The sequence below is a fragment of the Rhineura floridana genome, chromosome 4 (genome assembly GCF_030035675.1).
Source record: "Rhineura floridana isolate rRhiFlo1 chromosome 4, rRhiFlo1.hap2, whole genome shotgun sequence".
Taxonomy (NCBI): Eukaryota; Metazoa; Chordata; class Lepidosauria; order Squamata; family Rhineuridae; genus Rhineura; species Rhineura floridana.
Window position 1 is genome coordinate 195927523 of NC_084483.1, and position 17513 is coordinate 195945035.

Genomic DNA, 17513 nt, shown 5'->3' on the forward strand with positions numbered 1-17513 from the left:
GCTCAGTGGTTCTCAAACTTTTTTGATTCGCGGCGCACTGTGAAACATACAATAATTTTCTGGAGCACTTCGTGTACAAAATTAAATATATATTAATATATTTTAAACTATGAATAAAAATAAATTATAGAAAACTATTACTTACCCTATACAAATGGGTTTCTTCTCATTTTAAAATATACTTTAATAATATTTGAGGCACACCTAGCCACCTCTTAGGGCGCACCAGTGTGCCTGGGCGCACCATTTGAGAATCACTGCCCTAGCTACATAATATAGAAGAATTTTAATATGAAATTTAAAGAAACTAAACCTGTACGAGTCTTTGAAACTCTCTCCATCCCTCACTAAGTCTCCTAGGGAATCAAATCACAGCTCTGCACAGAATCTCTCTCTGTGTATATGGTTTATAGGAATATTATCTTGAACAAATGAAGTATCAGACCATTTCACTAGAACATTTAACACTGCACCTATCTGAAGAATGGAGGCTGCAATTCTATGCCAATTTACTTGGCAGTAAATCTATTAAACCCAATGAGATTACTTGCCAACGGCCCCAAGTATAACTGGATTGAATTTTATATTAACATTGGCTGAATTTCCACATATTCCACTGTTCTGTTGTGTCTCATTTTGGGAAGCAGGAGCAAGAGAAATGCCTAATTTTAACAGTGTTTTGCTCCTTACCAAATGTAAGGAATGAATAATCTAATCTATATATTAATAAAAAGGTCAAGATTTCTGTGTTAGATGCCATTTTAGGATATAGTCATGGAGGTATAATCCAGGAACCCATTGAAAGCACAGAACTTGCAGGTTTGGTTGAGGGGGGAAAGCATTTTCTATTAGAACTGGTTGATGCATAAACAGGAAATGAAGGGAATCTCAGTACTCTCAATGGAGACTGATGGTTGGGCTCTAGCGAAACAAATGAAGCATATGTAGCAATGGGGGGGAAACAGTATTAGAGCTGCAGCACTTTCCAGAGAGGGAGCTGGAATCTGCAGATGGAAGAAAGCTGCAGAACAGGAAGCATAAAGCATCAGCCACTGACCTGATTCTGTAGGCTTGGAGCCTTTTCTATGTTCCAGATTCCCAGATCAGTCTTCTAAACTTACGTTTCACTAATCTTTAGCCCAATATACATGTATGAGGAAGCACAGTCACTACCCAAAGCTTGCTCCCCTATGGTTTAGAGCAGTGGTTCCCAACCATTTTTTGTTTCTCATGGACTACTTGAAAATTGCTGGTCTTGGCAGATGACTTAATGATTTTTCCACCTGTTGCAGTGATTGCAGTGTGCCATGCTAGATGCTGTATGATTTTTAATTGTATTTTAATTGCTTCTTTTATTTCTTACATCGTATTACAATTTGCATTCCGTACAATTCAAATGGTAAAACAATAACATACAATATAATAAATGAAGCAATGAAAATATAAACAAAAGTCTACATGAATATTTAATGCAGGCCACCTCAATGAAGCTTGCAGACTGCTATTTGGGTAGCCCTGGTTTAGACCCCCAGATTGGTTACACCAGGGAGTGATGGGGAACCCCAGGTCCCAGGGCCAAATGTTGCCTCCCAGGCGTCTCTTTCTGACCCTCAGGCCACAATCCTCACTGGCCTTGCTTCACACCCTCCGTGAGTGTTTTTGCCTGGCTAGAATGTGTCCTTAAACTCTGAAAATACTTCATGCTTGGATGTGCATAGAGGGGTATGTGTAGAAGTAAGCCTACTGCTAATTTAACCTTGCAACATCTGTTGCTCTGCATTCATTCTGATCTGTCTGCAGGGAGATTAGATGACCTTGAGTCAAACAAATGTCATCCCACACTTTCCCATCACTGCAAAAAGTCTGGGGGTGGGGGTGAGGAGTCTGTTGTAAAAGAGCCTCAAACTACCTTTAGTTGCACAACCTGAATTTGCCAGTGACTGAATCACACCCCAAAACAGCAACAATCTGGAAACAACCCCACTCCCTCCCCCCCGCCAAACCCCTCCCACCAGATGTTGTGGTAAGGAAAGTTACAGAAAATGCACCAGAAAATATGGGATAATAACAGTTCCTTGACATGACATCATAACTTCCTTGCAAACAATCAGACTGGAAGCTCAATAAATGACCAACTTCATATAACCGCCTCTCAAACTTTGGGCACTTCCAGACTGAACCCCACCTGAAAATGGTGATAGTATAGTCACATACTGGCAAATTCAGGTTGTGCAGTTTATTTGGCACGCTTGTGTGACAAACCCATTTCCCCACAAAATGGGCCTTTTGTGATAAGCAAAGCAATAGGAAAACACACTGGAAAGTGTGGGATAGCAATGGTTTGGTGCAATGTGGTAAAACCTCCACGCAAACACAGCAGAAGTAACGCTCAATAAAAACACCTCCCAGAACTCTTTGCGCAAACAAAATCAGGATGAAGGCGATGCTTTGGTAGCGACCTCACTACCAAGTAAAAGAGCGCAGAATTGCAGCCTAAGCCCCACTGAATTCAGAGAAGGCTGAGTAATCTGAGTAAAGACGCACAAGCTTTAGCGACATAAAGTAACGCTTTTCCATATTGCACTCTGCGGTCACACGCAGCTTTTTATAACGGATGAAAGAAAAACTGGAGGGGCGCAAGAAGAGCACAATCCTTTATTACTCAGAAATAAAGCCCGCTGCGTTCACTGGAGCGCCAAGGCCATTGTGAACAGCCTTGCAGCCAGAACATTTTGTTTGTTTTTTGCGCTCTTCCCTCTCAGGACGCGCAATTCCCGCTCGAATCCGCCCCAACGCATCGACACCACCCGGCTCCACAGCAACAGCGGTGAGGAGGGAGGAAAGCGAAGGCGCGGCCGGTTGCGCTTAGCACCCTGGGGCCTGGAGTTCCCCGGGGCCCTTGACTTCCAAGCGGCCAACGGCGCTTCGAACTACGATTTCTGTGAGCCTCTTTTCTCGGCGGGTTCCGTTCGGTTTGGTTTAGGCTGGGCTGGGCGGGGTTCGCAGGGAGGGTTTCCAAGGGGATTCACCTGATGGCGCTGGGGAGGCGATGACGCAAGCTTCGCTTTCCCGCCCTTCCCCGTCGAATGACGAGGCGGTTCCTTGTCAAGGCTGCCTAGGAGACGTGCTGAGGGCAGGGCCGGGATGTGGAGTGACGCGCTGCTGAGGAGAAACGGAGGAGGATGGTTTAGTCGCCTTCTGGTGCTTGCCTGCCTTCCTCCTCTTCCTCTTCAGGGCTCCAGTCTCATAGGCGTTGCTTCTGCTCTTGACAGGTGACAGTCAAATCACTGTCTGTGGGATGGTGGGGTGGGCGCTCTGCTTGAGATTATTATTATCATTGTTATTATTATCCACCATGGGCACCCTTGAACCGTGATGTGTGGATCGTCAGATTTCATTAAAAAAAAATAGTTACGTTTTCTAGAACCGGAGATATGAGGCAAAATGTACAGGCACTGTTCTCATTTTTTTCTCTCTGTGTGCGTGAGAGAGAGAAACTAGCCTGTTCCCCTCCCCTTTCAGTGTTTTACTTTGCCCCTTCTGGGGAAAAAACAATTATGTGGCTGCTCCAGTTGTAAAAAATAATGGGTGGTATTCAGTGTTAGTCCTACTCAGAGTTGACCCATCGGAGTTAATAGGCATGACTAACTTAGGTCCATTAATTTCAGTAGGTCTACTCTGAGTAGGGCTTTCTTGGCTACAACCCAATCATAATAATGCTATGCTATCAAGGTGCAAGGTGTTTTATGGAGTAACAACAGGAAGGCATGGCTGCAACACCTTTCCTGGAAAGGCTGCATCGTTACAGGCTCTTGGCAGTGCAATCCTAGGCGTTGCCTACATAGAAGTGAGGCCCACTGAGTTCACTGGGGCTTACTTGCAGTTGAGAGTGTATAGGATTGTAGCCGGGTGGGGTGGGGAATGGATGTGGTTCATAGAATTGGACATTGAATGGAGAAAAGAAGTGGGGTGGAATTCCCTGCCCCCCCCCTTTTTTTTAGTACTAGAAAATGGGGTCGATCCAGTGAAACTGATTGGCAGGAGGTTCAGGATATTTTATTTGTTTTTAATGGGCTAGGTCCAGACTTGGTCATACTTTAGGGTAGACCGAGTGAAATCAGTGAGACTTGAATAACCTCCTTAAGTTGCCATTTACCTCTTTGATCAGTTACACACACAGCCTACCTGTGTGTGGGCTACTGGAAAGGGAAAAACGTGTAAACCTGTGCATACTACCCTGAGATCCTTGGATGGAGGGAGGATATAAATCTTTGCTTCAGGGTCTGTTTTCAGTGTTGTTGATTAACCACAAGAGCTTATGAAGCGCTATCATGCCAGGTATTGCTATATCACCATATTCGTATGTTGTACTTTTATTAAATGACATAAGTGTGGAAGAGAAATAAATAGTTCTATCTAACATGGGTAGTGTGCACCATTGAGTAGCTCTTGCATGTATTTTGGGTTACGGTTCAGGAGTTGCCAGCAGTGTGCCTGAATTCTAGGCTGATTTTGATCCTTTAGGTGTTTCTGTTAAAAAATAACTAGTATCACTCATGGATTGCCCTTATTGCACAGCTTTATAGAAACATCATGTGGAAGACTCGGCCAGAATTTAGTAGTGGTGTCTTATTTTTGTCAATGAAAAATTTTTTTTAACCCTCGGAAATAAGTGGGAAAAGAAGGGAAGAATGGTTAACTGGATGCAAACCCCAGAATATATTTGAATTCCAAAATAGGATCTACTGATTTCAATGGAATTTACTCCCAGTTAAGCACATATAGGATTATAGCCTTAGGCTGCAACCTCAAACATAAAATACCGTTGCACTTTTGGGGGGCTTTCCCAAAGTAAACCTGTTGACATTTTGCCCATGAATCAATGTAACAGCTTTTACTGTGGAGTGCTGTTCTTCCATTGGGATAACTTGCATCTTGTATGTTGCCAGCATATAAAACCATTATTTTCCCCCTAATACTCCCAAAGGGATTGTCAGTTTGGCTGTGGCGTTTCCTTGTCTACAGGGGTGTACAATGATCTAGAAAGGATGATAGCCTACCTTTCTCCGGGAGAGGAGGGGAGTATTGCTGCCCTATAGTGATTTTCCGCTCTCTCGCCTATTTACTCTGGTATTGCAAATACTATGTTAGTTTGGAAACAGTTACACACGCTTTTAGACATCAGCCCCCCTTCTTAATACTTGTTGATTTAAAGAATATATCTTCAGCCCTTCTGTTAATTTTTTTGACATCCAAGCCAGCAAATGAAACTATTGTGTGAAACAACAATACAGAATCAATCTTAAAACACCGGGAGGGTTAATCTGAAAAGTCCCAGTGCATACATGGAGATGTTTGGGTGACTCTTTGGATCTTGTTTCTAGATTTTCAGTTTCTTACATAGATCCATCATTAACAAAAATCAGAAAGGGAAATGGATATTGCACTCTTTCTGTGCTCTGCACAAAGTCCTGCTCCTGAGTCCTGATACGGAATTCCAGCTTGTCTTTTTCTTCTTTTAAAATGCAAAACTAAAATTGGTCCCAGGATATGGTCTAAAGGGCACATGAGTCCACCACCTTCCTGAAGCTAAGCAGGTCTGGGTTTGGTCAGTACTTCAAAGGATGAGTGTTTGGGAGCCATGTGTAACCTTCCTTGGGTTCTGTGGTAGAAGAAACATGGGATATAAGGGTAAGAAAATTAATCAAACATTATTTTCCCTCTGAATCTGGATTCTCACAACAAAGTGTCTCCTCTTGTTCATCTAATTCTACAAGAGAGAAGAGGGTTGCAAGCTCTGGGCTTCTCTGAATGGGGCTCTGCTAGCTTGCCACTAGTTGTCCTTTTGCAGTGGAATCCAGGGGTGAGGGGGGGGTGCAGGAGCAAAGGCTTAGCTGGCACACAACAAAGGAGGCACCAGTGAGGGAAGACTTGGGATGGACAAGGCATCTCATTCATTTCCAGTTGCTACCCGCTTAGACAGGATGAGATATCTATCCCCTTCTAAGTTCGCCATATAGCCCAGGGGAAGCTGCAAATGCTCAGCTACTGATGATGGCCAAACTGGCTACTCACAGAATCACAGAATTGTAGAGTTGGAAGGGCCCTATAAGGCCATCAAGTTCAACCCGCTGCTCAATGCAGGTATCCAAGTGAAAGCATTCCCAACAGGTGTCTTCACCCCCATCCTCAGGGTATCTCAGACTGCAAGGTGCTGGTGCCTCCCACTCCCTGAACAAATTGGGAAAGCCTGCCTGGAGTAATTGTGCTGTGTCTATGTGGTAAGAACATAAGAAGAGCCTGCTGGATCAGGCCAGTGGCCCGTCTAGTCCAGCATCCTGTTCTCACAGTGGCCAACCAGGTGCCTGGGGGAAGCCCGCAAGCAGGACCCGAGTGCAAGAACACTCTCCCCTCCTGAGGCTTCCGGCAACTGGCTTTCAGAAGCATGCTGCCTCTGACTAGGGTGGCAGAGCACAGCCATCATGGCTAGTAGCCATTGATAGCCCTGTCCTCCATGAATCCGTCTAATCTTCTTTTAAAGCCATCCAAGCTGGTGGCCATTACTGCATCTTGTGGGAGCAAATTCCATAGTTTAACTATGCGCTGAGTAAAGAAGTACTTCCTTTTGTCTGTCCTGAATCTTCCACCATTCAGCTTCTTTGAATGTCCACGAGTTCTAGTATTATGAGAGAGGGAGAAAAACTTTTCTCTATCCACTTTCTCAGTGCCATGCATAATTTTATACACTTCTATCATGTCTCCTCTGACCTGCCTTTTCTCTAAACTAAAAAGCCCCAAATGCTGCAACCTTTCCTCATAAGGGAGTCGCTCCATCCCCTTGATCATTCTGGTTGCCTTCTTCTGAACCTTTTCCAACTCTAGAATATCCTTTTTGAGATGAGGCGACCAGAACTGTACACAGTATTCCAAATGCGGCCGCACCATAGATTTATACAACGGCATTATGATATCGGCTGTTTTATTTTCAATACCTTTCCTAATTATCCCTAGCATGAAATTTGCCTTTTTCACAGCTGCCGCACACTGGGTCGACATTTTCATCGTGCTGTCCACTACAACCCGAGGTCTCTCTCCTGGTCAGTCACCGCCAGTTCAGACCCCATGAGCGTATATGTGAAATTCAGATTTTTTTGCTCCAATATGCATAATTTTACACTTGTTTATATTGAATTGCATTTGCCATTTTTCCACCCATTCACTCAGTTTGGATAGGTCTTTTTGGAGCTCTTCGCAATCCCTTTTTGTTTTAACAACCCTGAACAATTTAGTATATACAGCAAATTTGGCCACTTCACCGCTCACTCCTAACTCTAGGTCATTAATGAACAAGTTGAAAAGTACAGGTCCCAATACCGATCCTTGAGGGACTCCACTTTCTACAGCCCTCCATTGGGAGAATTGTCCGTTTATTCCTACTCTCTGCTTTCTGCTTCTTAACCAATTCCTTATCCACAAGAGGACCTCTCCTCTTATTCCATGACTGCTAAGCTTCCTCAGAAGTCTTTGGTGAGGTACCTTGTCAAACGCTTTTTGAAAGTCTAAGTACACTATGTCCACTGGATCACCTCTATCTATATGCTTGCTGACACTATATGGTATAATTTATGTAACTAGCTAGTGGTAACGCTTCCCTCTCCCCTCCTGATTTCCAGGGTGTTTGTCACTGCTTCTTGCCGTCTCATTAATTCCCCTCCATTGGGGAGTGGTAGTGTGCTGGAGGTGTGCGTACTGGTTTCCCTCCCCCCCATATCTCTGTGATGCTGTAGTTTAGTAGTAGGAGTGAGTTTGTGATTAATCATTTAAAATGACTCTACTATTACAGTGGGGAAATCACAAGCAAGACCAGAATATCTTTTAAAAAATCTAAATATGAGAAAGAGAAAACAACAACAGAAGTATTATTTTCATTTACAATATATACCCTAGCAAATGCTAATACATTCTCTTTGACAAACAAGGGCTGTTTCATTCCTCTCCTGTACACAGAAATGGTTTCATCATTGTTTACATGCTTTCCTTTTTTTTAGGAGGGGATAGGGTGGTACTGATATGTTTTTTTTGTAATAATGATTAAATGGATCAATTTGTTTTGGATGGTTTATTATATTAAGGTTTTTTCCTTTCCCTCCCCCAGAAATGTCCTGTCTTTGCACTAAGTTGCAAATGCATTCCTGTGAAAACCCATAGAAGACTGCTTTGTTACACCCCAGAGCTATTGCAGAATGAATTAAAGCACATTGCTTGCATTTAAAAGGAACAGGCTAATTCTGCACGTCAGCCGCACTTTTTACACGTTAAAAACTGTATTTAAAATGCAGTAATTTTCCTTTGCAAGAAGAGGCAATAAGGAGGCGAAGCACAGCACCAGCATCCTTTTCTCCCAGAGACTGGGACACACCGACACTCTTTCTCCTTTGGATGCAATTGACATGCATAGTTTTATAAAGCACTGATTTGCTTCTATGTAGGTGTCCACCCCCACCCCCCGAAGTTGCCTGGGTTGCAAAACAGTAGGAAAGCAGCTGCTGCTTATCTTTGACAGCAGAAGATTATGGTGGCGGCTCAGCACTAGCTAAACCAGCAGCAGCAGCGTTGGCTGAAGCAGCAGCAGAGCAGGACTCTGCCTGGATGCATTTTTCACTGAAAATCATCGGCGTTGGAAAGTGCAGCCCAAAGAATTGACAGCGTTTGTAACGGAAAACTGGGAAAGGCAAAGAGCATAGGGGTGGGGGTCAGCACCACCAGTTTTTTCTCCCGTGTGCTTCTAGGGAGGGGGGTCTATTATCATGGCGGATCGGACAGCTCCTAGATGCCAGCTCCGTCTGGAGTGGGTATATGGGTATAGGGGTCACCAGTGTCGCAACAACCTGTACTATACAGCAGGCAAGGAAGTGGTTTACTTCGTGGCTGGAGTCGGAGTGGTTTATAACACCAGAGAACATAGCCAGAAATTTTTCCTGGGGCACAATGATGACATTATCAGGTAAGACGGGGTGGGGAGGGGAGGTTTGGAAAAACAGCCCAGAACTTCTCATGTCTGAACATGCCTCTTGCATTTTTGGAAAGCACGTACATCCAAAACTGTATATGTTAAAGGTAGATGCACTTGGATCTTACCTATTCTTAATTTTTGTGTGTGTGTTTCCTAGGATCTTGATAGAGATGAAGTTTAATTGCACCCCAGATCTGGAAGGTCATTCATCATTCTTTGAAAACTAGACAGTTTTTTCATTGATTCCATTATTATTTTTTTAGTTTTGAAAATCCACATTGTAACAGCTACTGCCTAAACAATATACAGCTGTTTTATCAATAACATATGGACACTGGTACATAGAGCTGTAATAGTCACATCCTTTATTCTGCTAGTCAGTGTTTATCGCAATCCCAAAATTTCAGCTCTTGGGTAGAGCTTATGTCCCCATAAGGATGTGCTACTTGCTTCCAGCTAAGAATGTTTAGGATTGTGGTGTCACTGTCAGTTGTATTTTTGAGGAGATGGATGACTCGCAGTGCAATCCTATAGCTGTCTACCCAGAAGTAAGTCCTGTTGAGTTCAGGGGTGCTTATTCCCAGGAAAGTGGGTACTGGATTGAAACCTTAATGTATGACAACAGAATGTCAGAAGCATAATAGAGTTGTTTGTTTTAGAAAGAAGATGCATACAAGGGTGAGCTTTTTGAAGCTGTTCAACTTTACATCTTTTGTCTGAAACAGACATGTCTATACTACTGTTACTCTTACGCTATTACGTTTTCATTCTGAAACACAGGTGAGACTCTTGAGCTGGTTTCTGGGTCTGTCAAAAGTAATACAGGGAAGCAGCTTGGATTCTCCCTCTCCCACCTCCAAGTCTATTGCATTTAAATGCCATACTGAGGTTGGTTCTACTGTCCTTTCACATTCTCTTCTTGATGCTTCCCAATTAAACAACTCTCTATGAAGACTGGAATTTAAATATTTGAAACTTCCTAATTTCATCCAAATTTACCTGTATGTTCAGAAACTTTATATTTAAAAGAGAGCATGTTTTTCTATTTGTAGAACATAAAAAATCTGGATCCCATCGTTGCTTGGTGCAACACTGTGACTAATTTGGAATCTGACTTCTGTATTCTACTTGATGATACTGACCACATGCTTTTGGCTGTGCTTCCTTTAACTTACCATTTATGCAAGAAGTGAAATTAGTGGTTCCTAATTTTATTTTGGTTTTTGTTTAGCATCATCCCTCTGATTATTTGCATTGGTTTGACATATCCCTAGTTCTGCCATGCATTCACGTTAATTCTTAATTTGTAGTGGTTGTAATGAATGGCTTTGACAGTAATATGCATAGTTTGTGTAATATCACTTACCTGCCTTTAGCAAAAAGAGAACTTCAAATGCTAGATTTTGCCAGAAAAAGGTGGTATTTTCCATATATCATTCACCCTTGGAAGCAGTATTGTAGTGGCAAATTCAGAAATGCAGGGTCCCTTCATGATAGTCACAGCCTCACCCCCTCCCCTGTTTTTGCTGCTGGGTTAAGAATGAGGTCCTTGTTAATGCCTTCCACAACATCAGACATCCCTAGGAGCCAATCAGCATGAAAAGGGAGTGTTACTGAAAAGAGTCTTCTCAGTGGTTGACTCACCTCCTTTCACTCTGATTGGCTGCAGTTAGCAGGAAAGGACAAGGAAGCATGTTAAAAGACTCTTCTCAGTGGCTAACATGCTTCCCTTTCATGCTGATTGGCTTGTAAGATGCTGGAGAATTGGGAACCTCCTCCCCAGAGCTTGGAAAAGTGGCCATGCTGGCTGGAGCTGATGGGAGTTATAGTTCAAAAAAGTAACATTTCCAAGCTCTGCTCCTCCCTAAAAAGTAAGGGGTCTAAGACCCCCTAAGACCCTGGACACCTCCACCCCTGCTTGGAGGTAGTAAATTACAGCTGTTGTGAAAAGCAATTCCTCAGATCTGTGTTGTTCATTGTTTATTCCTTGTAACCATATACTAAGGATATTTACTAGAAAGAAAACCCCACTGAAATCCACAAGACTTGCTTCCATTTAAAGCCTGGGTCAGATTTTTTCTTCAACCTGGCATAAGAGAATGAGTATCATGCTCATACATTGGCTTGGTTCAAACATAACAATAAATAATGTTTTATAATTATGTGTGCAAAGCTTGTGTGCTTTCTCCTCCGCTCTGGTTAAGGCTGTGAGGAGATCAGAAGCGTTTAGTTCTGATTTCAGTTAATCACAGTTAATTGTTGCATCTCAAGCCTTGGAACTGGCTTGTTTCAACTAACTATGGAAAGGATTAACCACAGTTTTTCCAGGCCCAGACATGTTGTTTGATTGTGGTTAGTTTAAAATTGAAGTGGAAGCTTTTGAACTCTTCCTCCCATCTGCACTGGAAGAGAAGAAGAGAGTGGGGAGCACATGAGCCTAAGGCTCACTTTGGCCTGTTCCCATTATGATAAACCATAGTTTATTTTTACATCCAAATGAGGCCACTATCCCTTCCGAGGCTCCACCTCTTTTTACTGTGGGTAGACTGTAACCTCTGACCATGGCATGCTGCACACCTGTACTTGTTTCTTCCTGAATCTGCAATCTGTCTCCTCTGCCCCTTTCAAGGTGGGGATGAATAGCAGGTTCAGAAAGTTCTTGGGTATGAATAAGCCTATATTTATTATACTTTTAAAATGTATTAATCACCTTTCTTTAAACATACTTGTCGAGACAGAAAAGCAAAGTATTTAAAAATAATTATAAGAATAGAAATCATAGGCAGCAAAAAAAGGAAGGGCCACAGCAAGATTATTCTGCATAAGTCTAAGGGACAACCAAGAAGTCAAAACTAGTGGAATGACTTTTAGCTGCACAATGTAACTTCCCCATCCTCTTCTCTCTCTTTGCATCCCTAAATCTGCTCTGGAGGTTCCCCCATTAGCAAGCTTGCTAATCTCTGCTAAGCAACCATGTAAGACAGAGTGGAACTTTGTAAGGATTGGCAGAATGACCCTATTATATGTTGGTTTATACATTCCATATGTATGTCTTCAGAAAAGGATGTTAGCATTTTGGGTTGTATGGGTACAGTGAATCTTCATTTCAGTTGTTGCACTGCTTATCTCAGCAGACAGAAACCATATTGGAGGCTGTCTTGACACAGTTGAGGGAAGGAAACTCCATGCTTGAAGCTATGCCATCCTTTGATGGGTTCATAGATGTTATTTCACAGCGAAAGCTTCAAACAGAGCCAGAAAAGTGAGTCAATGATTGGTGGACAATAAGTACCCTCTTGCCAGTGAGACAGTGACAACCAAAGGTTGTAATCCGGTACACAAAATCAAATAACGTTCTATTCCTCTTCCCTTCTCTGTCCTTAGCAGCATTCTTATGACATACCAGTTGACTTCCGATTACAATTATTTGCTGTGGCACAGTTTCAGCAATGGGCAGAACAATCCTATACTCTTACTGGGGGGTGGCAATATACTGCCACTATACTGGCAGAACGGCCACTTTATCCAATACTCACTCAGCTGAAGTTGGGGGGAACACAAACGGAAAATACAAAAATGGCAGAAAAACAGCAGAGGAGCACACAGAGTCCCTGGACAACACTGCCAGAGTCCATCTATCAGTGACTGCTGGCTGTGACACATGTGGCCCACTCATGAAGGGAAAGAGTGAAGGGCTGTGGCTCAGTGGAAGAGCACCTGCTTTGCATGTAGAAGCCCCAGGTTCAGTCCCTGCCATCTTGAGGTAGGGCTGGGAGAGACCCCTGCTTGAAATCCTGGACAGTCGCTGACAGTCAGTGTAAACAGAACTGTGCTAGATGGACCAATGGTCTGACTTGGTATAAGGCGGCTTTCTATGTTCCTATGAACTCACCACTATAAGGACACACTCATATTTTAAGTCTTTGTGTTTTAAACATACCATTTTATTACCCTTCTTGTTTAAAGGCAGAACAGAAAATTATGAATTAGTTAGTAAATAATGAACACACATGAGAAATCTCAACTCCATTCCTATAAAGAAAAGGCAGCTCTCAGAGACACTGGTGACAAACCAAATGGCTGAAATGAAGGGAGGGAGGTAAGATGAAAAGCATCTTGGAGCATGAATGAGTCAGTCATTTGAATAAGGCCCCTGTTCCATATGCCAGTCACTCTAACTAGCTATTGATTTATTTAAAAGAGGCATTTTACAACTGCCTTTCAGTGTACCAAACCTCACAAGGCAGTGTACAATTTTTAGGTACCAAAAACATACAATAGCAAATTCCAATATTCCATAAACAGTAATCAATATTCCAAACTCAAATAAAATATAATTTAAAAAATAGTAGCAGATGAACCATTTACTAAAACACAGTACCATAACATTTACCCACATGCAGAGTGCAATAGGAAAGTATTTAAGGGTCTTCTACAGATCAAAAAGGAGAGACCACTTGTATTTCCATGGGGAAGATATTCCACTTATATGGGGCTACTACAGCAAAGGTCCCGTTCCCGGTACTCATTACTCTGACAGCATTCACCAGTTGACCAGAGAGCATGGCCTTTGATGCTAATCTTAAAGTCCAAGCACGTATATGAATGTCAGTCAACTTTGTCCTGGACTGTTTAAGACTTTAATGGTTAGCACCAATACTTTTACATTTGGCCCAGAAATGAATAGGCAGCCTATGTACATTGTGCAGAATGGATGCAATAAGATCCAAATGCCTAACTTCCAGAAGCTTTCCAGCTGCCAAACTGCAGTTTCTGGATGCTTTTTAAGGGAAGCACCACACAGAGTGCATTACAGTCATCTGGCCTGATTCCTACACATTATTACAAGATTTGTGGGTTTGGCTCTTCCCCACCCTTTCTCCTAGGAGTCTGTAGGCAGGGATTGTAGGCAGGTCCTGTGCTGTTGCTCCATGTAGATACCTTCAGTGCTAGTCTGTGTGGTTGGGGCCCTGGGTGCCATGCATGAGACAAGAGCAGGTCAAGGCTAGGTCCATGGAAAACCACAAAGGCCATGCCATTAATCTCTTCTCCTTCTATGGCTGTATGATTAAGATACTGTTCACTGGAGATGGAGGTTTGATTTCTGGCTTATCTACCTCTCCCCTTTCCCTCTAAAATAATTGTTGCAAGCAGTACATCCAAAAGGTGATGTACTTTTCCTTGTGAAGTTGATACCTGCTTATATCTCCCAGGAACAATGGAACTCGGCTCCACATCTCCAGCTTCCCATTGCATTGCTCTTTCCGACTGAGCTATTAGCCCACTGATATGAAGACTCCTGTGGGTTTGCTTTCATGCCTGTTCTTCTTGTCAATGCAGAATCTGACCCTTGTATGTTATTGGCCACTGGCTTTAAAAGGAAGCTAGACAAACCCATAGAGGATAGGTTGATCAGTGGTGATTGGTCTTAATAGCAAAAAAGAACCTCCAGGCTGAGAGGCACTATACCAGGGAAAAGCAGTGGGGAAAGGATGTTGCATTTATTTTATTTATTTATTATTATTTCAATTTATATACCGCCCTTAGCAGAATAGCTCTCAGGGCGGTGAACAAACAAGATAAAATACAATATATCATAATAAAAATCATAAAAACATATACAAACAAACAACAAAAAACACTACAAAAGCACAATACGACAAAAATTAAAAATACGGATTAAAAGATTAAAATGGTTAAGAAAATTAAAATGCCTGGGAGCATAAAAAGGTCTTTACCTGGCGCCGAAAAGATAAAAGTGTAGGCGCCAGGCGTACCTCTTCGGGGAGGCTGTTCCACAACTCAGGGGCCACCACAGAAAAGGCCCTAGATCTAGTAACCACCCTCCGGGCTTCCCGATGGGTTGGTACCCGGAGGAGGGCCTTAGATTCTGAACGAAGTGAACGGGTAGGTTCGTATCGAGAGAGGCGTTCCACAAGGTATTGAGGTCCCACGCCGTGTAAGGCTTTATAGGTAAGAACCAGCACCTTGAATCTCGCCCGGAAGCAAATAGGAAGCCAGTGCAGACGCGCCAAGACAGGTGTTATATGCGAAGACTGACTGGTCCTCGTCAGTAGTCTGGCAGCTGCGTTCTGCACCAGCTGAAGCTTCCGAATTGTCTTCAGGGGCAGCCCTACGTAGAGCGCATTACAGTAATCCAATCTTGAAGTTACCAGAGCGTGAACAACGGAGGCGAGGTCGTCCCTGTCCAGATAGGGGTGTAGTTGGGTTACCAGACGAAGATGGTAAAACGCATTCCATGCCACCGAGGCCACTTGGGCCTCGAGAGACAGGGAAGAGTCGAGAAGAACCCCCAAACTACGTACCTGTTCCTTCAGGGGGAGTGTAACCCCATCCAGAACAGGGTTAACATCCACCATCTGAGCAGGGAAGGCATTCACCAACAATGTCTCGGTCTTGTCTGGATTGAGTCTCAGTTTATTAGCTCTCATCCAGTCCATTATCGCGGTCAGGCAACGGTTCAGCACATCAACAGACTCACCTGAAGAAGATGAAAAGGAGAAATAGAGCTGCGTGTCATCAGCATACTGATGGCAACGCACTCCAAAACTCCTGATGACTGCACCCAGCGGCTGCATGTAGATGTTGAAAAGTGATGTCATTTATGCCCTAGTTGCAAGTTCCTGGAAACATCTTGCAGGCTACTGGTGTGCTGGACCACATGGACTTTGGATCTGATCTTGTAGGTCACTTCTCACATGATTATTCACCTCACTCCAGTGAAATGTGTTGTGTACAGTTATGTGTGCATTCCCTGTGTAGAATCCTTGGTACTTGAGCAAGACTCACACCTTTTTTTCCTGGGAAACCAGTTGCCTACGACTTCTGTGTGGAGGTTCTCCTAACTACTAGGCCATAATACTGGCTTACTGTTCTGTTTGCTCTGTTTGGTCCTTAGCATTGACCCTGGCAAAAAAATGTTTCAGATAGTGTTTCAAACCCAGGGAGTAGTCTGAAGGCCTCTGATGCTAAAGCTAGGGACACATTGGTAGAGACTGCCAAGGGAACTTGTGTATATATCCTTGAGTTCCGTAGGAGGCCTTTTTGAAAGTCTCAGTTTTGTCCAAACTTACAATATTCAGATGTCTCCATTGTTTAAAAAACAGCAATAATGGCATGTCTCCTGCACTTAGTTGTATCCTCTGAAGGGAGTCTTAAGTACTCCCATCCATTATAAAAACATTATGTGGGAACAGGGTATTAAGTTACCAGTGCTAGGCCAGTGCCTGTGATGTTACAGTCTGTGGTTTTTTAAAATCCTTGTTAGGGATTTTTTTTGTGTGTATAGAGTTTTATGAGCTTTCTCTGTTTTACAAAATAATAAAGTGCAACCCGCAACAAAATGTTGCACTGTGGAGTGTTCCTGTGCAGCGTTCCAGCCACTCAGCCAGTCATGCCCTTTTCTAGAATACTTCGTCCATCCTCTACTCTCAGTTTATCAATTTACTCCTCAATACTCACTAGAGAACAGGGATGGGAACCTCTGAGGCAATAATGCCCCCCCCCAAGGGGTCCAGTTTGGCCATGCGGCCATTTTCCACAAACCACAGCTACCTGCCCACCAGCTGACATTACTAGTGATGTCATCTGATGGGCCAAGGCAGCCGGATTTAAACCCCGCTCACCAGCTGAAAGAGGAATCAGATTTTTAGCATAATATAATAAGGCATGCATTTTCAAGTCTACAAGAGTAATTTATTTGTCTGCAGTTGCAATGTTGTTTTCACTGTGTTAAATGATATTCTTTAGTGCACTGTGTCATATAGTATTGGATACTGTTTCAGTACTTTTAAAGAAGTACATTATCTAGAATATCCCTCCACTGGATTTTCTTTCCTATAAAAAGAACAGGAACAAATTCTAAAGATGTGACAGTATTTTATATAATCTCTTTTGTATGTATGTGTCACTGTAGCAGCTGAAAAATTAATGTCTTTTAAAAGCAGAGGCCTCAGTTCACCCCAGAATCCCTCTGAGTGTAGAGCATTCATACCAGGACTACATATAAACTAGCCAGTAATAATTTCCTGTATGGCTCCATTTGTCAAAATGTCTTATGGCTCAATGATCTGGATATCACAAGTATTGTTCCTCCACTGGAACTATTTACAGAAGCATATTCCTCCCTTTGAGTGTGGTTTCAGCTCAGATTGACACCAGCAGCACTGTTCACTGGTGTTGCTCCCTACAAAGATTAGATAGGGCACTGTCCTAGGGACATCTGAAGTTCCATCGATACTTACCAGGGTTCTTCAGTGAGAAGGCCAGTAATGGTGGACCAGCTTCTCTGCAAGACAATCTGCTATCTAGTCAGTGGCAACTGGTGGCTCCATGTCAGTGAGGTAGTGGAACCTGCTCTGGGTTTTAATCCAACCTTTCACCTTGGACAGCCTCTTGAAAGTTTGGACTAAAACCTGGAGCAGATTCCACTGCCCCACTGACATGGACTGACCAGCAGCCAATGTATGCAGTATTGATT

General features: G+C 43.0%; 1 protein-coding gene across 5 annotated transcripts in view; it reads left to right on the top strand.

The window, feature by feature from the left end:
• The first annotated feature begins 2438 nt into the window (after positions 1 to 2438).
• EML6 (EMAP like 6) overlaps positions 2439 to 17513 on the top strand; it is a 227115-nt gene continuing 212040 nt past the window's right edge. For 3 of the 5 annotated variants that reach the window (XM_061625730.1, XM_061625726.1, XM_061625731.1), the window contains exons 1-2: positions 3176 to 3272; positions 8156 to 9004. In XM_061625730.1, the coding sequence (XP_061481714.1) occupies positions 8808 to 9004 (197 nt within the window). In that variant the 5' untranslated portion in view covers positions 3176 to 3272; positions 8156 to 8807. Of the gene's footprint in view, positions 2942 to 3175; positions 3273 to 4307; positions 4339 to 8155; positions 9005 to 17513 lie in introns of those variants that run through there. The other 2 variants (XM_061625728.1, XM_061625729.1) reach the window with 2 other exon arrangements.